At 43.4% G+C, this 25,447-nt stretch overlaps 1 protein-coding gene across 1 annotated transcript; it reads right to left on the minus strand.

Moving 5' to 3' along the window:
- rtkna (rhotekin a) lies at nucleotides 1-24,981 on the minus strand. The gene is made up of 11 exons (XM_069683757.1): nucleotides 24,586-24,981; nucleotides 6,707-6,968; nucleotides 6,066-6,119; nucleotides 4,327-4,444; nucleotides 4,015-4,239; nucleotides 3,822-3,916; nucleotides 3,122-3,228; nucleotides 2,802-2,930; nucleotides 1,662-1,827; nucleotides 1,426-1,530; nucleotides 1-101 (listed from the first exon to the last, which is right to left on the minus strand). Exons 1-11 carry the CDS (start codon nucleotides 24,607-24,609, stop codon nucleotides 1-3), a joined length of 1,386 nt encoding a protein of 461 aa, XP_069539858.1. The 5' UTR covers nucleotides 24,610-24,981.
- Nucleotides 24,982-25,447: the final 466 nt, after the last annotated feature.

Genomic DNA, 25,447 nt, shown 5'->3' on the forward strand with positions numbered 1-25,447 from the left:
TCACCTGTCGTTGTAATAGGACGAGAGCAGAGCACGAATCTCAGCAGACACAGCGTTATCCTGCAGCAGAAGACCCTCACAGGAGGGTGTGGCAAGAGGCGCTGCCAAGGCGGGTTAGGAAAACCAAGAGGAAGGGAGAGAGAGAGGAGGAGGAAGGAACAGAAGAGGAGGTGTGCAACAGGTGGAGTTTGGTTTTGATGTGTTTTGATGGTCGTGAAAGAAAATCGATAAGGGTTGATGCGTGTTTATTGAGGAGATGAATGTTAGGATGTGATGAGAGAACAAATGTTCAAGGATGAAAACAATATACCCGATTAAATTAATGGTGAGGGTTGATGAAAAATATGTCGATCATGAATAATGAATAAGGGAACAAGAAAATAATAAAGGAGGACAAAAGAGACAGCCAAGGAGTGATTGATTTAGGACACAGGGAGAGTAGAGGGACAGAGAAACAAAGGACAGAGAGTGAGTCAGCGTGTCAGAGATAAGAGCCATTCTACCTACAGTACAGAAGTAAAGCACAGAGTGTGAGTGTGAGATATCAAGAGAGGAAAATTTCATTATGAAAGCATCCCTCATGCACACGGACCCAAGGAAATAAAGCTACACACAGTCACATGCAGTGCAGGCACAGTGCTTTCTTTCCCTGACCTCCCTTTTATTTATTTATACTCATTTCTTCAGTTAAAACTTTTTTAATAAAAATACAACTGTAAGAGCACCATGATGTGTGCAGCAAGGCCCACAGGGATAATACAAGTATGAATATTGTGTATATATATATATATATATTGTATCATATCGTATCATTATATATCATATTGCATCGTACTGTATTGTATCATATTGTATTGTATCGTATTGTATTGTATTGTATCATATTGTATCATATTGTATCATATATTGTATCGTATTGTATCATATTGTATCATATTGTATCATATTGTATCATATATTGTATCGTATTGTATCATATTGTATCATATTGTATTGTATTGTATCATATTGTATCATATTGTATTGTATTGTATCATATTGTATCATATTGTATCATATATTGTATTGTATTGTATCATATTGTATCGTATTGTATTGTATCGTATCATATTGTATCATATTGTATCATATATTGTATTGTATTGTATCGTATTGTATCATATCATATTGTATTGTATTGTATCATATTGTATCACATCATATTGTATCATATTGTATTGTATCGTATCATATTGTATTGTATTGTATCATATTGTATCGTATATCATATTGTATTGTATCATATTGTATCGTATATCATATTGTATAGTATCATATTGTATTGTATTGTATCGTATCGTATTGTATCGATCGTATTGTATCGTATTGTATCGTATCGTATCATATTGTATCGTATGCAGTTTTATTATAAGACAAAGGTCTTACCCATTTCGTGATAGAGTGAGCCCTGTTTTGGTGTGACAGGAGCAGGTTTTCTTGGGGATGGGACTTCGATTTTCATTATGTCATCACAGCACTGCTTCCATTGGCCTGTATGGTGCAAACAAACAGTTAAATTCAATGCACCAAGCTTCAGATGCTACAAACAAAATATGTCCTTGAAATGAAGTCATTGAATATATAAAACACCTGTACTGTGTCACAGCATAATAAGTACTTACTCATGTCATAGAAATGTTGCCAAAACGCCTCCATCCACCTGTGTGTGTCCTCTCGGCTGTCTGTGGTCAGAGTGTGCGTGACCTCCTCCCCTCCGTAATGGTTGCTGATGCAGATATTCTGAACTTTACTGTGAGGGTCTTTCTCTGACGCACGTATTCTGGTCTCCTGAAAAGAGAGAGCGATAATTAAAACAATAATTTTCCACAAAATGACCACAATCAGGAATGAATGCCAGCGCTCCTGAGTGGACAAAATTACGTGCCGCAACAAGTAATCATTACGGCAATTGTAATTGTGAGTACCCACTGAAAATAAGCCCTGACTAATAAAGCTGCTAATTAGTCCTCTTCCAAACCATTTCCCTTCAGCAATTATCCCACAAAAGGTGCAGACTCCCAATTCCCACCTCCTCGCTTTACTCCAAACGTGCCAGGGTCTGATTATGACCACTAGATGGCAGTGTTGTTCCATTCCTCGCACTGAACTCTCTCCTTGCTCCTCTTTAGGAGAACTAATAAAGAATGGTACAGACACGATCTGATCTTCCTGACTTGGCCTCAGGTCAGCTGTGAGCTCAGTGTCGGAGGCTACAAACGGCAGAATGAGGCAAAATGGAAGGAATGAGAAGCATAAACTCCTAGACTGACAGACACAGGAAATCAGATGATCAAGAACCTGACTGGCTGACTGACTTGTCTTCACTTTGCTGCCTGGAAAAACGAGCGAATGACAGAAATACGATTACTGACTGGAAGCGATGAAGAAAGTGAACAGATTCAGTGTTGAAATCTTTAAAGCCTTTTATCCAGACAGGACTGATCTTTCCCGGGCTTGCTGTACATTTACAAAGTTACACCTGAAAGCTGAGCTACAGAATCACAGTTTTGATTCTACTAGAGCAACTGAGGGCTAAGTGCACCATGCAAGGGCACCTTAAATGTGAGAAAAGCTCAGTTCTTTTGCTCAGAGGTTTCTAGTTGGCTCAGGATTTCACCTGGCAGCAATCCACAATCCCTTCTGCTCACCGTCAAGGCTACCAACACCTGAGGCATTACAAAAACAGCACAGCTGTATGGGTTCTGTAAGGCTGATTCAACCTCTGGAGATCAACCTCAGCTTCATGTGCTTCCTTTGCTGACCTTGTTGATGGCGATGGTGAAAGCTGGCTCAACGTTAGCCTCCACGTCTTCTTGCCGGTGGTAGCAGAAAAGGCTTGTTCCTCTCAGAACGGCGTACACTTGTGTCCAACTCTGAGGGTCACCGCCCAACTGCTGCAAGGTACACGAAAAGACCAGTTATGAGTCAAAGACTGGGAAGGAACACAAAGAAAGATGGCAGCATAAGAAGGAAAGGATGTAGGCGGAGGAGAAGAAAAGACAGAAATAAACAAGAACAACAGCCAAAAAGTATGAGAGGAATAGTTCCCTTGCCACTGGCGTGAACAAACCTGCCAACTTACCTTCACTTTCAAGCATCCACTCATCATCTGTTGGGTCATGCAGTGCGGCTGAGCTGCGAGGCGGCAACACATACTGCCATAGAGCGGCAGCCAATAAGAGCACTCTTCTGCAGGGAGAGAGATGGATGGGCAAAAATAAACACCATGAATAAATAAAAATATTCCCACATGAAAACACACAAACATGTATAGTCATATGCATCCACACGCACACACTAACACACTCCCCGTGTCACACTGCCCCCCCTTTAACACACAAAACAAGGCACAGGGGTGTAAAAGACTGGCAGCTGCAGGGAGTGTCGTGAAGTGCAGCAATGAAACTTTACAGCAGGCTGAAGGGCCAATGAATAAAACACTAGGGGCCTGTCTGTCTCAGGTCTGGGCCCCTTGTTAGCCCGCATCATTACAGCTTTACACAGCCGCCACCTCACTGGCACAGCCGCTATAACGATGACCTTGACAATGGCTGTCTGTCAGAGAACATGTGGGGGGGGGGGACAGAGAGGAAGGGAGACAAGGAGGAGGGGAGGAGACGCACAGACGGTACGTTCGGTTTAGGGGAACTTATGAGGATGCAGGGAGGAGAAGGGAGACAGTGACGAGCAAGAGAGAGGCTCAAAGAGACAGACAGATGGCTGATTTGGCAGAGAAAAGGGAAAGATGGTGAGGAGACAGATTGATGAAGGCTGCCACTCACCGTTGCCTGAGATGGTGAGGTCGTGCGTGCGAAAGCTGTCCTGGACGTGCGACAGTGACAGGGTGGTATGAGCTAAGAGGTGGTACTTCGGGCCCCTGTCAAAACACAAGAGAGGGGAGAGAAATGTATCCATAAAAAGTCCTTCCTCTGCTCTCTGGGATGTATGTTATTTCTCTCTATATGTTAAACTTACGGTACAGAGGGAACAGGCAGCAGAAGAGGAGTCGCCCCTCCGTTGCTAACAGGACTACAAGGCCCAGGCTCCATGGCTGCCCGGAGCTTCTTCCCAGCCGACCTCCCCAGCGAGGAGCTCAGTTTACTGGCTAGTTTCCTCGGCGTGCTCCCTGCTGAGTAGTCGTCCTCCGAGCAGCAGCTGTACAGCTCAACACGGAGGTCAAAACCCGGGCCGGCCTCATTACTGCGAAAAAGATACACATAAACATATATAGACGACTGTACTCACAGTTTATATGGATGTTGGTTAAAGGGCACACAGAGGACTTACAATACGATGGTGTTGTCAAAGCAAATGTCAGTGAGCGTCCGGTCCACTATCACCATTTCTGTGTCAAAGATCTCTCCGCCCAGCTGCAGCAGGCAGAACACTGCGCATCGATGAAGCTCTAAGAAAGACAAGGTCAAAAGAAAATCAATAAAACAACAAATTTATGTGACATTGCAACTTCTTTCATTCAGTTGCATCACTTGAAAACGAATGTTCAGCTCCAAAAAAAGCAAGTGTTGAGGCCACAGGCCAGAGAGGGAACATAACACGAGTACTTAAAGTACTCAGCTGACGAGCATTTAGACTGTTGCTAGTTTAAGTTCAGCAACTTCAATGGCCAGCTGTGCTAACAATTCCTATACAACACTGTTTGCTTTTTTGTGGTTGAAACTAAAGCACAATGTTCTTTACTGCTTCAGCAGCCGATGAGAGCGGGATGAGAACAATCTTTTTTTACTGCATACTTTGTGAAGAACCTGTCTGATGGGGACACACGTGTATTAAAGAAGCTATAATGCCATTAGAAGCTTCACTGTGATTATTAAGGGTAATATTGTGAATCTAAAAATTCAACACCATCATAACATAATAACAAAAGTGCATATAAGAAATAGTAGCTTTAGTATTGTTGTTGTCATTTAAATAGTGTCTTTTTTCCTTCTTCTTCTAAATCCATCCTGTTGCAACCTCATTAAATTCAAGGTTACAGCTAAAAGCCTGAGAGAGGTGGTCTGCTTCTACTTATGCTTCCCTGTCTACGCCAAACTGACACTTAATATTCAGACATATTATCCCAACTATGAGCTCAACACTCCAAACATGATTGGACGTGTGAGACAGAAACATGCTCTGCTCCTCCCTGCCTCCGGGGCTCGGTTTATGTGCACGGTGTGTTTAATGACCTTGACTAACAGCCTCATTAAGCTTTGTTAAGAGTCTCCTACCTGTCTCTTGAGTTCATTTGTATGCACAGGTCATGCAGATTAATTCCAATCAAGTTGCCAGGGGAGAGAATGAGCACCGGGACTGTTATAATGACGGCACATTGGCTCTATCGTGAGGAGGTGGGATGGCAAATTGTCAATATAAGGATTACAGATGATAGGTTTTCACTGCTGCATTGATTTATGAAGAGCCATAAATGTGTTTAAATATGACCTAGTTGGCAGTTAGATTCAGGGAGTTTATGTATCCCTAAATGCACAACAGATTTCATTCTTTTAAGGTGGTATCCTCTGCCCTACTAATAATGACCCAGTTCAGCGCCTGTGTGCCGCTCAGAGCCAGGAGGCAGAGCCAGCAGGACGGAGCAGTGGGTCAGGTTGTTCTGCCAGGAGCTCCTCATGTCTACAAAAATGATCCTGTAAATTATGATGATATCTGGCAAAGCTGCAACACATTGTAATAATCAGCTCCAGGAACGGTGCTATGGACGTGCAGGAGTAGGAAAATGTAATGTACAGTCGGTCTGCACAGATGTGTCAGCATATTCGTAAACTAGAAGTCGAAATCAGCGTATCGCCCTTGAGTCAGTGATAGAAGACGATTCTTGTTCTTATCCCACACTCACTCCTGTGATTATGCAAAGCTTTTCCACACATTCAACAACTGATTTATCCCTTTCATAACAGTGTGCAGCCACTTCTCACAGAAACTAATCACTAATAAATCCTGCAGGCATTAATCAGTAATAACCCATCAATGAGTTTCTTCACACGATTACAGAGGCGGCTACTCACCTCCTTTGTTCTTGAAGTACTCTGTGTCTTTCCACATGAGAGGGATACGAAGATCTGTAACGACAACAGGCGGGGGATTAGCCCGCAAAAATGTTAATCACACTAACTGTCTGACTGATATGTGTGTGTCTTTCTACACATGCTCCTCGCAGTCACTGGTTATCCACAGCTAATTACTGACAGTGTGCGTTTGTGTGCGTTTCTCTCCAGCTGCTCTCAGTCTTACATCTCATTAAAATGTATTTTTTTACCTTCTTATTATGTGCTAAAAACAAACAAAGCAAGAACAGCTTGGAATAAAAACCCTTCACCCCTGCTGTTGCGCCCTGGTGTGAATTATCTCCCTGCAAAGAGTGTGTGATACAAACAGAGCAGCTCTATTATCATTCATCTGACTGCCTGCTCTCATATTGCAATTGGCAGCATCAGTTGAAAGTCACCACGGTTGCAGTCAATAAAGAGTAAATGAAACATCCTCTAGGAGAGAGAGGAAGCTGGATCAAGACGGTCTAATGGGACCACAAAGATTCTACTTCCTTCGGTTTAAATCAAATCCCCAATGAGGTATCTAAATGAGACCTTTTCCTCCTCATCTTCTTTAAATACATGCACATTACAATTTGATATGAGGTTCTACTTGCCTGAGATGGCCACTTTTCCTTTGCATGGGAGCCTGCCGTCCATCGGCCCTGCGTCCGATGACCTCCGCGTGACCTTCTGCATGACCTGCGCCTCCTTCATCCTCTGCAGCTCCGACATGTAGGCCATGATGCGAGTGCTGCATGTCTGCAGGCTCTTCGCCGCCTCCAGCGCCTGGTCCTTCTGCGAGCAGGCGGCCAGCAGCTTGCAGGCCCCGTCTCGCATCCGGATCTCGTGGTCGATCTTCTTCTGGATGTCGCTGTCCTGCAAGGAGAAGAAGGAGAGTGTGAGTGAGGCTAAGGAAAAGTTTATAGGGATCTTGACGTGATAAAAGTAGTGCGAGGAGTGGATTGAAAGAGGCAGATGATAAGCATGTCGTCTAACAGATAACGACACAAAGAAGAGGCTTTTTGGAGAAAATGAATTAAAGAAGAACAATCAGAAGAGATGAGACGAGCGAGTTAGTCGGCAATGCATTACAAGTCTCTTGTGGATACATTAGTGAGGTGAGGTGTGACTCTGAAAGCACTCAGGAGCCTGGATTCAGAAGTGTGTGTGTGGAAGCATGGACACTTTTCAAACACATGGCCTTTTGCCCTCTCGCAGACGAGCCCACCCCCTGCAGACATGTCAATGCTGAATAATTCAGTGCAAACTTATTCTCTACATAATCACCGAGGGAGAGGCATACCTCAAGAGGGAGAATAAAGAATGAAGCTGTCAAACAGTTAACCTCTGCAGCCCTGATGCATGACACACATTGTGACTGTGTGACTTCCAGCCACCGTCCCTTTTTCTCGTGCTGCTTTCTCAAAGGAAAAAATAAAAACTTAACATGACCTGGCTGCTTTGGGGCAAGAAATCCATCCTGCTGGTGAGCACACACACACACTGTGGACACACGCAAACACACTTACAAACCCAGACACATGCAGACAGTAAAGGTTCCTCCCTCCTGGCTCTGTCTCTGCTGATGCTGTCCAGAGTTTGAACAGATCTCTAAGCCCCTCTTCACTCTGTCAGCAGTATGAAAACACTATAAGCATGAAATTCAAACAGCAGACGGTGAGGGAAAGGACTAACATGTGAGGTGAGGGGGATGAGAGAGCACAAAGGGATCAAGGAATCAAACAAAGACCGGGCAAAAGCAAAGCGGGGTTGACCTTGAGTGTTAGTGCCGGGGTTTCTTTTTGAGCTAAAACACCTTTGAATCATGCATTTGCACATAAATTGCTTTACACAGGAGGGAATATCGATGAGGAAGGTTGTCTTTAAAGAACTGGGTAAAAAAAATAGGCAAACATTACGTTTACTTTGTGTTTATGATGAATTAATGAACATCAGGCGAGACTGCTGGAGTATGTGAATGTGTGTCTCCTCACAAATGATCTCTAACGCTTCTTTGCCCTTCCTCTCAGCATGATGAACGCACCATCCCCTCCTCTACACCAATATTTCTCTCCTCCCCTCTCAGCCCGATTCTTATGAATTTTTTATTCTTTTGATTTAAGCTTTTATACTTTCACCGCTCATTTTCTTCCGCCTTCTTTCACACTGCATCCGTTCCACTTCACTGTCCTCAATCGGCTTTTCTTTCTTCTCCTCCACACCCTCTCTCTCTCCTCTCTACCTGTCTCTGTGTTAGCTGCTTTGACATAGTACACTTCAAAATACGGTTTCTTATTAACCATCGCATTGGGGAAACTAACATGCTTCTTCGGATATAAAAGCTACACTTAGAGCCAATAATCCCACAATACCAAACTACACCAAACATGAAACAGTCTGACAAACATCACTGTATGACTTCTACAATCATTTGGTTTACCATTAACAGACATGGAGGTGATTTCTCCTCAGAAGCACTGCAACAGCATGATTGAGTGTACTGATGGAGATAATGATCAGTCTACAGTCATGGCCTCACTCTGAATGTTGCTGCTTCACAAATGAGTCTGTCATTAAATAAACACTTTCACTGACTGTAAAGCAATTATAGCACTCCAGACCGGGAGCGAGAGGAGACCAAATAACAGTAACAGTATAAACATAGAAAGCAGGAAATGACTTGATGTGGAGTTGGTTGGTTGAATAAGTTGGTTTTCGTCGGAGCATGGAAAATAAACAGAAGAAGAAAATAAACATCCAAGCCTGAATTTATGTTTTTGTTTTGTATGCAGTGAAGACTTAACTGAAAGTTAAAGTCGTCACAGACACCCAGTTTGTAATAATACTATATACTGCTATTGCAAAGGCTTTCATCAGTAGGCCATAGGCTCAATCACCATTGTGTTACCTCATTCGGCGATAGATGGTGACTTAACATTTATTTAAATGAAAATCTTTGAGATTATCACTTGAACACATAAGTCCTCTCATGAAGTGGACACATTTAAGCGCAGAAACAGATTAGTTGCAACTTTAATAATTAAAGAATCATTGAATTGATTCGACAAATCATCAAATATCTTATGTATATAGACATGGATTCTGAAATGTCATTATAAACTGCATTTGGACATAAGTATTTGAATACACTATTCTGGATGGAAAAAAGTAAATTTTGGTTGTATTATTTGATCAAAAAACTAAATATTTAAGTTGATAAAAAAGAACAAAGAAGAAGGAAACATGAAGTACAGATAAAGAGAGAAACAAGTAAAGTCCAGCTCAGGCCTTGTCCGAATGTCCTTGTCAAAAGCGTCTCCTCAAACCACGCTCCATGCACCACTGAGCCGGAGGCTGGCCAGCCAGCTTTGAAGGAATGCACACACACACACATGCAGTACACACACATACACAGAGTAAAGGAGCTGTCACCACAGTCCAGTTCTGTGCAGCGGGTCTTTGAGTGACCCGCCTGGAGGAGGTCCTGTATTTTTAGCAGCTAAATTAACAGGCTTCTCCTTCTGGGATCTCAGAATAGAAGGCGAGCAGCCTAGATCTCACTCTAATCCACCAGTCTGTCTGGATGTCGGACTAACAACAGCAAACAAACTGACAAACACTCACAAATGGGAAAGTGAGAGATAAAACAACACGGCTTACGCACATGCAACAACAAGCAGGACAACTGTGTATACAATGTAACAAACACACACGTTGTCACAGTGATTCCCTCACAGTGCCTGCAGAGTGGCAGGTGTTACACCAGTGGGCATTTCCAGAGAGGCCGCCTGCCTGTGCTGGTGGCAGTGTGGACAGCAGCCAGACAGAGGGTGAAGGAAGGGTGGATTGGCGACAGGGGTGCAGTGCATGTTGAGTATCAAGCAGCGACAGAGAGGGGAGGTGGTGGTGTCAAAGAAAACAACAGGGAAGTTGAGAAAGGAGTAGAGAAGAGTGAAAGGGAGGGAGGAGAAGAGGAGATATGGTTTGACAGGGCTAAAGGTCTCGGTGGAGTGTGAGAGAAAAAAAGAGATAAGACAGGGAGGTGCAAGTGGAAGAAAAGAAGAGAAAGCGCTGGATGTCAAGAGAGAAGCACGTTATATGAGGCGGGAAAGGAGGGAGGAGGACAAGGCAGGGGGAGGAAGATGAAGGAGCTGGATGTACAAGAAGAGATAAGGATGATGGGAAGAAAATAGAGAGGTGGAAGGATGGGGATGTCAATCAAGAAAGGAAGAGACAGTGATTTGGCAACAGCAAGAGAGGTGGTTGGTTGTATATGAGCAAATTTGCTGCCAGGGTAATGAAGCATGAAGCGGTGTAAGTGAGCAGGCGTGGAAATAATTGGGAGAGATGGTGTCTCAGTCTGAGAGGAAAAGTGAGGACATATGGAGACAACAGTGTCTTTCCAATATTTGACAGCTGCACTAATAGTTAATGACAGAAATCTTCATTTATTCAATTATTGTTTAAGCAATTAACTAAATGAATCAAAATGTCTTTTATTTGGAAGGGATGGCTGTCTGACACACTCAGTATATGTGCATAATCCCAACGTGGCTTTTCAGCAGGTCACTTGATGCCTCACTAGTCGCCAGATGGTCACTTCCTCTGTCACCTCTCTGTCCCCGTCTGGCCGTGTGTGTTGATCCTCACTTGTGTGATCTCAGAGACACCCACACACACACACACACCTACACAAACAAACGCATGCTGGTTGGGGATTTGACGCCGCCGCAGATGGTGTGTAATGGTTTGTTTACGATGTGTTGTTCTGCACGAGTAGGCTTTCCTGTTCAGATCACTGACCCCTCGACCTCTGACCTCTATCCCTGAGCGGACCAGACGGTTGCAGTTACAGCACAGGGTTAGTTCAAGGGGTGAGGTTTAACATGTAGACGAGTATTAAACACATCGAGAAACAGCAGGGTTTGAATTATACAGCAGAAACATATTTATCAAAACCATTTGGGAATGAAGGTTGCAAAAGGGCGTGGGAGGAGTTTTTTCTAAATTGCATTTACATTTCTCAACAAGTTAGTCACATTAATAATCAAAGAATGCAAGTTCAAGAGCTGAAATTAAGAAGCATATTTTCACATGAATATTTTTAGCCATGCTAGCAGCACTCCTCTGTGGTGCAGTTGGGTTTTGTGGGTCAGTCTCTTGGCCAGACTGTCTTCTGTCTGAAATATCTCAACAAGAATTTGCCTGATTGCTATGAAAATCAGTGCAGATCTTCATGGTTATAATCATTGTCATAGTCACAGAAATATCTCTAACTATTGACATAAAATTTGGTACAAAAATCAGTGTCCCCCTCTGGATTAACTGTGATCATTTTGCTGACTCATTTTGCTGACAAGAAAACAGTATACCTTCTAAACATCAGCATGTCATTGTCAGAATGCTAGCATGCTGATGTTAGCATTAAGTACAAATAGGCCTAACCAAAGCATAGCTGTACAGTCTTGTATTATACAGTACCAGTTCAAAGGACAACTATTATGTCTTACTGCAATACTAGCAGGTGCACTGTAACATGCTATCTGAAACGTGCACATTCACAACAGTCATTTAGCATCAATATTGATTCCAGTACAGACATGATCGTTTTGCTCATCTTCCTTTATAATGAGGTCAGAGGTCAGGGAGAGGATTGCTGACATTGGCGGGTTGCTCAAGTTTGAGGGCAGTTTCTCTATAAACTTGTGCCACCTTTCCTTCTTTACTGACTCTGAAGTTGTTTTCTTCTTGAGCAGACACTTCAGCTGACTGGCCCGATATAAAAAGCCTTTTGACGGACAGATTGAACGAAGCTGACAGAAATAAAGAAGCGAGAGGACAACTGTGGAAAGTATCAACAGCGGGACTCAAACACATTGAGAGAAAAAGGCAAAAGTCTTGCTTAGTCACTCACGTTCATGAAAACAGCAGACAAACACACGCGCTTACACAGTCCCAAGAACTTGCACAATCTGTCAGTCTTCACAGCCACAGACATGATCATTAACACAAATGAGCTCAGGCTCTATTTTTCACATACGCAAACATAACCAAGAATTCCAAATTCCTGACCACTCCCATACGTTGGGACTTCACTGACCAAACGGCTGGCTTTCAATTAGCCAGCCACAACTATGTGCCTCGCCTTCCTCTCCACCCTCTTCCGCTACTTCCCCTCATGCTCACCCTCCTCCCCTCTCCCTCTCCCTCTCCCACACCCAGAGCAACGGCTGCAGTGAAGGGTGGATGGAGAGGCTGAGAGTGCAAGAAAGAATACGGGATTAATGAAGAGAGGAAGAAAAATCAATGGCAGATGAGCTAAAAGAGGGTTAGAGTTTAAGGGAAAATGAAACGTGAGAATGAAGGAATGAAGATGCAAGTAGAGTGAAGGGATAATGGGAAGAATAATGGAGAAGAGCAAATGGATAGAATATGGGTGAATGGATTAAATGGAGTGGTGGGATGTTGAGGGAGGAAGTCACATTAGGAGACTGCCAGTAACACACAACACATGTCACTATTACACTCATTCACCGTATTCAAAAGGCGGCCATTTTCCTCTGATGTCATGTAGGGTATCTGACAGTTGCATCATTTAACTGCTTCTTGAAAATGGAAAGTGAAAATGTGGTGGTAGATCTGAACAACATATTCATATTTTATAACCAAATAGGTATGGTTAGAAAATAGCTAATGCTAGCATTCAACCACTTTCTAGCAAACGTTACGTTAGCTAGAAGGAAAACTCCTAACAAACATTACACTAGCTAGAAAGAAAACTCCTAGCAAACATTACGTTAGCTAGAAGGAAAACTCCTAACAAACATTACGTTAGCTAGAAAGAAAACTCTTAGCAAACATTACGTTAGCTAGAAGGAAAACTCCTAGCAAACATTACGTTAGCTAGGAAGAAAACTCTTAGCAAACATTACGTTAGCTAGAAGGAAAACTCCTAGCAAACATTACGTTAGCTAGAAGGAAAACTCCTAGCAAACATTACGTTAGCTAGGAAGAAAACTCTTAGCAAACATTACGTTAGCTAGAAGGAAAACTCCTAGCAAACATTACGTTAGCTAGAAAGAAAACTCTTACGTTAGCCAGGAGTTTATGCCTTTCCTGTTGTATCATGTAGCATTACCAAATGGTAATATTACGTTTGAGTCACGTTCTAGCTAACGCTTAAATAATCTAGTAAGTGGCTAACCGCTAATGATAACTGTTTTCTGACTGTAGCTCAAATATGCTAAATATGGGCCAATGTCCCTTCAGATATTAACTATTCATTGTTTTCATAATTGCTGATCAATAGAGAAGCAGTGACATGATAGATATTTGTCAGATAGTCTTAATTTATAGAACATTAAAGCGGCATAGCTTTTAACCCTTAGCATGATGTTAGAGGAAAATGGCAGCTGTGTGAATATGGTCGATAGCCACAGACACATGAGCCTACCACAGCACACATTAAATGCAATACTGAAACAAATAGGAAATGATTTACAGAACACATAGCCTGGAGTGGGATTACGAGAAAACAGACGACCACAAACCAAACCCAAACCACTCAAAAACAATGATCCAATTCACCAAACAAGGTCCCTACAGTGTCTCAGGCTCCAGCTGCTGCTGGGAAACAAGAGTGAAGGAAACTGGTTCGGTACTGGTCATGGAAGACAGAGGGGGGGGGGGGGGGGGGGGGGGGAACAGTAACTGGGTGGAGTGTTCGCATTCGCCTTTTACTACAGAAAAGCTGGCTACAAAGCAGTCCAAGTCTGTTCACTGCCAGTACACGCGCTCCCAGGGCCCTCTAATATGGCAAAATATGCCTTTGTACCCGGCCAAGGTGCCAAGACGCTGATGTCATTATCGAGGTGATTGCTGTGGAGTTTCACCAGCTTGCCCTTATAGCAAGAACATCATGAACTCTCCCCCTCCTCTCTCAACAAGCTTATGCATTCAATTATTCGCTGACAATAGAGACTGTTTCAGCTCTGCCTGCATGGATAACCGTTTGTGTGTATCTGAGGGTTTGTTCACACTTGTGCTTGTGTGTGCGAGCGTGTGTCCAAATGACTTTGCAGCCAGCTGTTCCTACACAAAGACAGTGTGTTTCAATGCAGCTGGGTCCCAGAACACAGGGGGCGGAGTCAGAGCAGAAAGTGCTACAGACAGAAATTATATGCATGTGTGTGTGTGTCCTAAATCATGTGTTGGGGACACAAACAAGTGCATGCAAGTGAATCAGTGCACTGTTGTGTTGCTGGCTACTCACCCTACGGAGAGAAACAGTGGAGTGAATTTCGAGCTATAAAACAAATTGTTTAGAGCTACGGGAGAGCACAGGGAGCTTAGAGTCTGCCAAGCAGTGATCACCTCTGCAATTTATGGACACACTAAAGCTTGATGACTCTTCCACGGCTGTGCACACTCAGCCTAAAACACCGGGTCTGCATTATCATATAGTAGCACAGTAAGAGCTTGGAGGAGGAGCAAGCTAAACTGCAGAATCATCTGAAAGCAGTATATAGGTGATAATTGCGGGAAGTCTGTGTGTGTTAGTATCTACTGTATGCCTGTGTGTGGTCTCCCTGCACATAACTAACAGGCCAGAGGAGTATAGATTTATGAAACATTGTGTACAGGTTCCAGAGCAGCCTCATAAATAACTGTGAGGTATATATTCAACCTGCAGGGTAGTTTATTATGAGTAGCAACAGCACAATAACACTAATAACAGCAGGACCCCCGCCTGTTTCTTTTCCATCTCACCTCTGAGAGGACTTGGGCTATATTCAAAACACAAAATAATACCATGTTCAGGTATAATAAGCTGGATTGTAAAAGTAAAACGAAATATAAAAGACCATAAAAGGATGAAAAGAGTGGTTTGTTTGAGTCCACTGCAACAAAAGTTATTTGGGAGGAACGTGTTGGCAATAATTGTGTTTTGAGCAGATTTCGTAGCATTTTTAAGCTCTTAAAGGGCCAGTTCCCCGATTTTCAACCTCAGTCCTATCATGCTATTATGGGGAGCTAATGCCATTATAGTAGGAGAAAAATGCAATTTCGCTTTGTGCCTTTGGAGGACGCTATCCGCTTCTCCAATGGGCCCTGGGAAACCAAGCCAAGGAGCTTGCTAAACTACGCTTCCTCAATCTATGATGCCCGCCTCCGATGTCATGTCTCGTTCAAAATCGTCAGGTTTGAAATGTAGACTGCAGACCTGAAGATTTTTTAGACGATCCACCAGAATATTCTCGTTGTATTTCAGATACTGTACCGCTTTTATCCATTGCCTGCAGTGATACGGTAGTATTTCACTCCAGCGCCTCTTGCTGGGCCGTTCCTTACAGAGGGAGGGGCGCAATGCACGCTGGGTGTTGTAGGAATGTACAATGGGTGAAACCACGAGCTGTTTGTTCAACTTTCTCCACAGCTATGGTGCCAATTTCAAATATTATTACTTCTATCAATTAAAGACAACACCAGCTTTGATTGACAGTGGCTTTTTCCAGGGGCGAAATGCTCCTTTAAGTGAAGAACACACAATCCACTGTTCCTGTTGAGAAAAGAGGCAGAAGAGAGACACGAGTTGTCGCCAAACAGCTTCCCCTTCCGATCAACAGTAATGGAGAAACCCTAATGAGACTAATTGGCATCCTGGACTGTCTGGGAAACACGCACAGCAATTCTTTAACCTCATCTGTGAACTTCACTGGCAGAGTCGATGTTGTGCACTGCAGGCCTGGAACACATTCAACTACTGACTACTGTACAAGTTGATACTGTATTATTAACTGATTAGACAGCCCTCCCTGTAAGCCACAGGCCCACACAGCGAAAGACGAGGAGGGTTTAGGGAAAGGACGGGTATGAAGCAGGTCTTTCTAAGCCCCTGATCAAAGCCTGCTGTGATCTCTGTTAATGAGAGCGCTCTGCTTGTGCATCCCTGAGTGGGGAGAAGGACTAAATGGGATTTAATCACATTAAAAGACACATATGAGGCACTGATTTCACACTGTGTTCCGCTGTGTGCTGGAATTTTTCACGCGTTGGACTCGTTGCAGGCTGTTCTGTCTGTACCACATCAAATGTTTTGAAGAGAGGTGTTTGGTGTGAGCTGAAGTTGGCTGTGGTGCTTCAGGTTGGACAGAGTGTTTGGCACTTTCTCTTAGATTAAAAATAAGTTATTTGACTCTCCCAAGGACCTCAGTCTGTGTGTGTAAAAATGTCCTGGTGACTGACAGCTCCCAGTTCCTCACACCTTGAGTACACGCGGGGGAGGAGAAGAGCTCAACGGCAGGCCTTGGCCATGTGTCCAGGCGAGCCAGCTAATGTTTTTGCACTTTTGTTAGCATCTTTGCCTGCAACTAGCCAACAGTATCAATGTCATATATAGAACTTGATACTGTTAAACAGAACAACACTGTGTATCTTCCAGTAGACCTCCATACAGCATGGATAAACGTGCAATAAAAAGGCTGATACCTTTTCCAGTAAGCAATATCTTTGACAATGTTAGGTGTTTATCCTTTTATAATGAAACAATTTAACCAGGCAATGAGACGGAAATGTGTTTAAGTCATAAGAAGTACAATAAGGACTTAATAGTGTTGTTGGACTAGTAGAATAATAACAGGCAAATGGCAGATGAGGAACAGCTAAAGGGAGAAGGAGGGTGTAGAGGGCGAGAGGTCACAGTGCTTCAGTTTCCCGAAGGAGAGTGGCCTCCCTGCTGGGCCCCGTACCAATAAGCTCCTTTTCATCCTCAGTGGGTGAGGAACGGGGGCTGCAGGGGGGGGGAAGTTATCATCCACTACAGACCGATCCTAACACGTGCTAGGCACCACACTATAATATAAGCTCTGATTAGTTCACTTTTGCATATAGGCGCACCCAAAGCTCACTGCTTATGAATAGTTTCAACAGCCTGACACAATTTCATTCACACATAACACATACGCACACACACGCACACACACACACAATGCTCGGGTCAGTAATCCTCAGCTTTCCTCCTCGTCTGAATCAGGATGAGGAAATCAGGGCTAATTAGCTGAGCCAGCCTAACTAGCATGTCAGCGTGCCAAACTCCCCTCCTACAGCCTTTTTACCCCGGACTCTCATTACTTCAGACACATGCAGAGGTTCAGATGAGTGCAGAGCATGAGGGGCTAAGACCATATTATGAAGCTATACTTGAGCTAATCTTACATTACAACTAAAATAAAGTTTATTTAAGTATAAAAAACTTAATTAGATAAAACTTTAAGAAAGAATCTCACACATGTGACCTCTCTGCTAACAGTTGGGTTGTTTGCCAGTTAACATTGAATAAGAGAGGAGGAACAACATGAGATGTAATTTTTTTTTTTTTTTCCTGCCATTAAAATTTGGATCATGGTGGTGCAGTGGTTAGCGCTCCCACCTCACAGCTAGAAGAATCCTGGTTCGACCCCCAGATTCGGACGTGGGGGGCATGTCTGTGTGGTGTTTGTGTGTTCTCCCTGTGCGTGCATGGGTTCCCTCTGGGTACTCCAGCTTCCTCCCACAGTTCAAAAGACATGCTCGTGAGGTTCATAGGTGACTCTCAAATTACCCGTGGTGTGAATGTGAGCATGAAAGTGTCTCTGTGTCAGCGTGGTATAGTCTGACACTTCTAATTTAGATGTATCCGGCTTAAAAGCATCTACAGCCCCTTTCCCACTGGTCAAAAAACCCACTAACATCCGGCTTTTTTGCTTAATGGGAAAGGCCACAATTGGCATTCAAACCCGGGTCAAATGGCTCTGCAGTAGACCCTGGTATTTATCACCTCAGCTCCGATCAGCAATGATAGGAACAAGGGAACACAAAACCTATGTCGACACACTAACACCCCCTTTCCAGCGCGATGCTATGCTCTGTCTGTAACTTCTGCAACTCCTTATCATCCTAGCTACAAATTCTGCCCGTGTCCGTCCAAGCAGCGCTCAAATATCGTTCCAAATTTGTCGGCAAGTAATAGATACAATAAAGACCTAACCACTGTAACATCTCCACTGTTTACTAACCCTGTCTCCGGTGCGTTTGTGTTGTCAGATGGTGACGCAGCAGAAAAGAAGCCGAAAGGAGTATACTCCACTGGCATCGCGGGTCTGAAAAACATGCGACAATGCGCTAATTTTGGTGGGAAAAGGTAGTGGTAGCTTGTTGTTTGACTTGCAGCATCACTAGCGATTCATATATTTAGTCCTTGTAAGCACACTGGTGGTTAAAACTCTATGATGTGTCCAGTATTTTCTCTGCTTCTCTTGCTCCTGCAAAGCTCTAAAATTGACTTATTCTTATTACAACTTGGACCATATAGAGATAAAAGTAATCAAAAAATGCTGTTAATGTTTCTTTAGTTGTCTTAACCAATACTGAGATATTAAAATCAATGCAAAGGCAACCATTTTCTTCGTCTCTCTTTTATTTGGCATATTCTCTCTGAGCCCCATTCCTAGCCGAGAGCCGTGCACTGTAGTCGAAGCTGCTTTTATCACTCTCTATTATTCATCATCACTGTTGCTACTGTTGCCTTATTTAGACGTTATGGCCACATGTGTATATATAATCACATGTGCTGCCCCCACGTGAGATCTGTTGGAGAGGAGGTGAGGTCCATGAAGGCGCACGAGGCGGCGTCGGACGATAACAGGGCAGCAGATACTCTACTCATGTACCTGTGTATCAGCGAGTCCTTGGATCAGTATTGACCAGGGAGCCAAGAAGTGAATTAGGCTCATTATGATATTCATGAAGCTGCAGGAGTTGGGATCCAAAGCAGGATGTGACTACGCTGACCCTCAGCCCTCTGCCCTGAGGGAGAAAGGCCAAGAAAGGGACAGAAGAGGCACATCTGGAGGGGGAGTTACAGCCTGTTTAAAGCTATAGATACAATTGTGCAGTTGTTACAGTGTCGTGATCTTAAAACTGACCGAAAAAAGACTTAAAACTGAATCAGGATCTGAAATCCAACTCAGAACACTGCTTTTATTACCGAGGACAGTTTTACAGCCTTGCGGTACACCATTAACTAATGGCCGCCATGAATTAGGACCAGAGGAATATTGCCACCACAGGATAATAAAAGTAGTATTTGTTTCACTGCCTTGATTAATGGCGGCCATATTAATGTCACAGGGAACACATGTAAGGTGAGATCCACTCACAGTCCCTCAGTCTGTCACTTTGGTTCCAGCCTTCTGCCACTTCACAGCACTTACAGCCCGCTCTGGTTACTAATGGTCCACATTAACCCTTCAAGTGTCTGTGTGTATGTGGAGTGCCTATGTGTGTGTATGTGGAGTGCCTATGTGTGTGTGTGTGCATGAGAAAATGAGTTAAGAACGACAAGGAGGCAAAAAGGGCAACTAAGTAGCGAAAAGAACAAGAGAGGGGATTTAATTAATTGCAGAATATGTGTGTGTGTGTGTGTGTGTGTGTGTGTGTGTGTGTGTGTGTGTGTGTGTGCGTGGGTCTTATCTCTGCCCTCCAGAACAACTTTAACAGATTGGGGGATCCACATTTACATACAAACCCAACAAACTAGAGGAAAACTTAGAACTTCTACACACTCATTTACTCCTTCACTTATCTACACGCACACACACACACACTGCATACGCACAGATACACAATATTTATTCAGCCTCTATCTGCTGACATGCAAATGCACCATAAGCAGGCTGACGTGAACAGAGTTAGACAGGCTCTCACATGGTCCTACACTGAAGTGAAAAGTGAACCCCATTTGTCTTTCCTGCCTCCATCTCTGAGGGGTTTTGTACAAAGCAGTCATAAACACAGGATTGATAAATCGTAAACACAACTCAACCATCAAATTGACAATGTTGAAGCGTGTTTAAATCAATTTCCGTTCACAGATACTTGTCGAACATTAATTTTATCTTGCGACAGGGCTGCACGATTAGGGCCAAAATGATAATCATGATTATTATGATCAATATTGAGATCACGATTATTTATTCATCCCGGGACCAGTGTGTCAGTGTAACGAGTGACTCGCTCTCTTCCTGTTTTGGCTTAACAACAAGCAGTGTTCAAAACAAGACTGAGAAGTAGTAGCCGACACGACATGCTTGCACAAAGAACACTTCAAACAAAGATGTAACACATAAGTATATTTTAAGATCATGATGAAAAACAAAGAGGCATTCACGAGGACAGCTACGTATTCTCTTCTGCTGTAACCATGACAACCACAGACACAATCGGCTGTAAGTTTCTAGTTAACATGATCACTTGTTAAACTGAAACACCGTCTCTGTTGTTTACTCTTTCACTCTCATCTGCCCCTGCAGGGTAGGCGCTCATGACATGATATGCCAGCTTCCCCAAAGTGAAACCAAAACCTCTCAATCACTCCCCGGGGGAGTGGCTGTTAGTCACCATCAAATTATGTAGGCTAATTGTGGGAAGCCAAAATCGAGATTAATATTTGATTAGTTGTGCAGCCCTATCTTGCGATCATCTCATCTGTAAGCAATCGTAAAGAATGTAGCTCCATAAGCATACAAGTGTGTAAAGGCTGCATTGAAATACAACTTTTTCTGTTTTGGGATTATTAATGTTTATAAATTGTTTGCTTTTGAATCTAGAAATAATAAAGAATTCAAACAATAGTAAATATAATTAGTATTATTATCTTTAAAAAATGTCATTTACAGAAGATAAATATGCTTTCTAAATATTGCCACTGGCCAAGTTACTCTAAAAATACCAGAACTGACCCATATTGGTCAAGTTTTCCCAGTGCGGAACAAATGTAGAACAGAGGTCTGACGGTCACTGAGAGCTCAGTGTGCTGGTATTTATGGACGCCTCACTTTAGTCAGTCCACAAACACATGTGAACACACACTTGTGGTTAATAAGTGTCATAAACGCTGCTCAGCAGCAGCCCATGCAGGAGTCAGGCATTAACTGTGCATCACTTCCCATTCACGTCCTCTTGATAAAAAGATTCATGAGCTGTGCATCCTCTGTCACACACAATCCCCTCTGACTGCAACATAAAATAAACAATCAGCAGTCAGGTTTCATGTGAGCAGCATGATGTGTGTAAGGATTGATGGCGTGTGTGTGTGTGACTCTATCTTTGATATTATCATTATCGATTCTATACGGCCATGACAGCATTTCATCAGAGGGCCGTGGGAGAAGGATGAAGCGTAGCCTGGATAGATTATCCATTATGGTAGATCTGCACTGATGTAGCGTGTGTGTTTGTTTGTGTGTATGTGTGTGTGTGTGTGTGTGCATTGTCTGGCATCCTTCATATCAGCAACACAAGAGCAATTCCGCTAAACAAACATAACCTAATCATAGATTGGATTGAAAGCACACACACTTGTGCGCACACACACACAACAGGTACTACAGCCTGTCAAACAGCGCTGTTTGAATGACTGACAGCTCTGCATCTGCTCCCACAGACTGACATGACAGATAGACGTGGATCCGCTGCCAGCAGCTCTGCATTAGCTGCTTGTCTGATTATCTGTCTGCGGGTCGGAGCTCTCTCCTGCATGACCATCAATCCCTTCACAATCTCCCTCTGCATCGTCAGGTCATCACTCCGCTCTAATTATCTGTCTGTCTTCAGTTTGTCCATCACTCCTTTCCTCGTCCACTGTATCAGCAACTACAGGCTGCACCATCAATCTGCTGCTGCATGAATATACACGCCGTCAAGTATGTGTGTCTCTGCTCTTCGCACTCCCTCTTCATTCTTGTCTTTTTTGAGGCATTCATGTCAGGACAAACCCACCGAGGGCTCTGCCACTCTGCACGTAACAACACTTTGCTTCTAAAAGAAGAAAGAAAAATAGGACAGAACGCTGCAGAGAGAGCTCGGCCGGGGCATGTCAGGGCGCTTTGTGAACTAACTTGGTGTGCATTTAAATCTGAAAGTAGAAGATGGGAACAAAGTCTGCAAAGCCCACAAGGAGAGGAAGAGTGTGCGTATAAAGTTGAGTTAAAAGATCTATAATTGGTTAGGCGGAGAGGCAACATTGAAGCTGAGTAGAGTTTAAGTGGCTCATTTTTCAAACTATTCCTTAGACAACTGGCTCAAGGAGACACAAAAAAGAGTCCAATTCTCCCCCTCCTCGTCCTCCACAGCTGCTGTCGTGCTGCACGCGAAAAAAGGAATGGGTTGCATTTCCTCCTGCGTTTCTGCGGCTGAGGAAGTCCTGCCTATCTAAGTCCCAGCTATTGCCTCCTGGGTGAAAAAAAAGCAGCGGACAATATCAGCAGAGAAAACAGAATGACCTCTACTGCAGCCGCACAGAGCAGGGGCAGAGAGAGAAAACATATACACACACGTGACTGCGGAGGTGAGCGAAGGCCGAGGAGGGGAAGACAAGGAGGAGGGACGGACAGATACAAGGACATCTGAGATCATGACAGACAGGTAGAGAAAGAGGGGAGAGACAGAAAGCAGGGTGGACAGACAGAGACTTGACTGCAGAAAGCTCTGCAGTAAGTGGTTATTGATTAGAAGACACAGGCCAAAGGATTTCACGGCCACTGGACTGACACAGGATGCTGACTCTCTTCCCTCCTTGTAAAAATTGCAATGAAAAGCACAACCACAAATGCATTTAACAGTAAACCGGACTTGTTTAACTGCAGCGTGCAGTGAAAACAGTGAAATCCCTTCATAGTAAAAGCACCAGGAACACTGAGAGGAGGAGCTCTGGCACATCAGTGACCTTTTCACTGCTAATGATCAGAGATGGTTGTGGTCGGAACAGTGGTTGGGACAAAATGAATACACACCACATGATTTGAGCTCTCTATGCACTGCACAAACATACACACACACACAGAGATCAAGACACACACACACACGTGAGCGGGCGGGCTGTTTTCCAGGAATGAAAAGATCACATCTGACTTGCTCTTTCAGTCCGTGAGTGATGTTGATGCAGGTGACCTTTTAAAATCAACATGAGACTTAAATCTGAACTCTCTCGCGCATCAGGAAGCAGCCTGTCATTAAGTAAAGTGAAGGCAATCAACAGACAGACGAGCAGCCAGTTGTTTTGCTTAATCTGAGCATGGATAGAGTTTCAGTGGTGACAAACAAGTTGATTATAGGAAGTGGTCTTACAAACTAAGAAACTAGAATGACCACCTGTCTAACATACTCAGGGGGACAACAGAAATAAGGGAACATTTTCTAAAAGTGGCCTTTTTTTGCAGCACTTTTCTGTGGTTCAGCATGTATATGTTTAAGTGGGACTGCCTCCTGAAATAGAAATATGAACGCATGAAAAGACATGTCTCTGCTATGTGGACTGGCATCATCTGTGTTGCATGGTTTTATACGCAAACCATGGAATTTTGCGCATTTTATTGCTATAAAAAGAAGCAACTAAAACTCTTAAATAAAGGTCTTTTCTACTCCAGTATTCAGCTTGAGTGTGGCTATTTCCGTGCTGCCAGTTCAAGGCGTTTAGGAAAGATTTATTCACAAGAGAGGGGAGAGGTTGACGCCTGGGAGATGTAAGTCATTATAGCAGTAATGTCCCACAGTTGTCACATTGTTCCATATGTCACAGTGCAGTCAGACAGTATAAAAATTGAGAGTCACTACCCCCTTGCTAATGTACGCATTTACTTCTGCCAGTCACACTAATAGCAAAGAGAGAGCTTATGCAGTAGAAACACAGCTGTAGTGAATGAGTTATTTAAGGTGACAAGGGAACAAATTCATTAGTGGCTATTATTATTGACCTGGTAATAATACCCAGAGGAGGTGTAATTAATGTAACATCGCCTGTCCCCTGATGTAAAAAAGCACACCTCCCAGTCATAGACAGCTGTCATTATATGAGATATATTGACACAAAACTCCCTCTAAAATCTTTCAATTTTGACAAAATCTTGTTTATTAGTAAACATTATTAACTTGTAGAGCATTACACAAACAGTTTTACAAATTAGTAGGTACAACTCTTTAATTCGGCGTACATCGTATACACCAATTAAAATATTAACTTATAAATTCATATTTTACAACGCGTTCATCTAGTCTATCTTCTTCCACTTAAAATGAAACATGGTGGACGGTGAAAAGTACCCATTCTAAAAGTTGGAATTGTATGAATTGAATCCGCTGGTTGAATCAGCTATGAGCCGAATTCATCAAAATATCTTTATGATTTAAAATAGGTCCAGGTTAGGTTAAATAATGATGCAGATTTAGGGAAAACACAAGACAACTTTAAAATGCGTTGTTTTCAATAGTGGCGTCGCGTTTCTCAAAACGGAATTAACAGCACATGAGAGTGGACTCAGACAGTCTGCGTGATCTGACGGTGACGAATTAACCCAAAGTGTGACGTAAATAATGGCTGACTGTTATTTTCCGTTTCATTTTAAACTCAAAGTACTCTGAATCTTTCGGCGTTAAACGTTTTAAACAAAACAGACCTTACCCTTTCATTCTTTGAGTTGTTCATCCTAATCAGAAAGACGAGCAGTCCGCTTCCCAACTCTCCAAAACTGGCAGCACGAGCTCTTTACGCAACACCAGGGTCCGTTCAACGTCCCACAAACACACCGTGAAATACCCTCAGATTTTCCCCTTGAGGCACCTCCGTTTACAGGCAAAAATAATGAAATATCCTCTGACAGTTAAAAGCTGCCGTTATCAAGAACAGAAGTTGTTAAGGATCCGCGAGGAAATCACAACCCGCACTCTTGGCATTCTGGGAAGGATAGCGGTCATGTGTGTCAACCCCTCTCTGTGTTGTCTTCATCATTATCGTCATTGTCGTCGTCGTCCGAGCAGCTCCAGAGCCCCAGTCCGGAATCACACACACCAGCACAAGGGAAGGATGAAGAGTGACCGACTGATGGACCAACCGAGAGCCGTTTCTGAGGAGGCGGGTGTGTGTGTGTGTGTGTGTTTCTAATCCATGTGTAGCTGCGCGCAAGGAGAAGAGAGCGAGCTGTCATTTGTGTCCAGAGACCTCCAGGGGTCCTTGAGGAGAATCCCAGGGAGAGCTTGCAGCAATTTTAGGAACAGTGTCACCCCAGCAGTGTTATCCACCACACATACAGTAAATGAGAAAATTTACTAGAAGCAAATCTTTCTCAGGGGTTTGTTGTTGTCACTCCGCTGTAGTAGCCTCCACACAGGCATGTATTTCAGTGTGGCTCCCTCTGAAATCCTACAAAATGGCAGGGTTTGGTTTCAAGCTCTTTGGGAGAAAGTGACATAGGAAGGATCTGGCAGCTTTGAGTTTGCTTATTTGAAGTGGGATGCAAGAGTGTCAGTAAAATGCAGTGTGGTCG

This window comes from Semicossyphus pulcher, unplaced genomic scaffold (assembly GCF_022749685.1).
Source record: "Semicossyphus pulcher isolate SPU_LCO1_2020_fin unplaced genomic scaffold, fSemPul1.0.p SCAF_6, whole genome shotgun sequence".
Taxonomy (NCBI): domain Eukaryota; kingdom Metazoa; phylum Chordata; class Actinopteri; order Labriformes; family Labridae; genus Semicossyphus; species Semicossyphus pulcher.

Excerpts from the sequence above, each read along its gene's own strand:
- rtkna (XM_069683757.1), bottom strand. The coding sequence starts at position 24,609 with ATGAACAACTCAAAGAATGAAAGG. Across the intron at positions 6,120-6,706 it reads AGGAAAAGTGGCCATCTCAG|ATCTTCGTATCCCTCTCATG; the intron begins GCAAGTAGAACC and ends TTGTCGTTACAG. Across the intron at positions 2,931-3,121 it reads GTGGATGCTTGAAAGTGAAG|TTGGGCGGTGACCCTCAGAG; the intron begins GTAAGTTGGCAG and ends ACCTTGCAGCAG.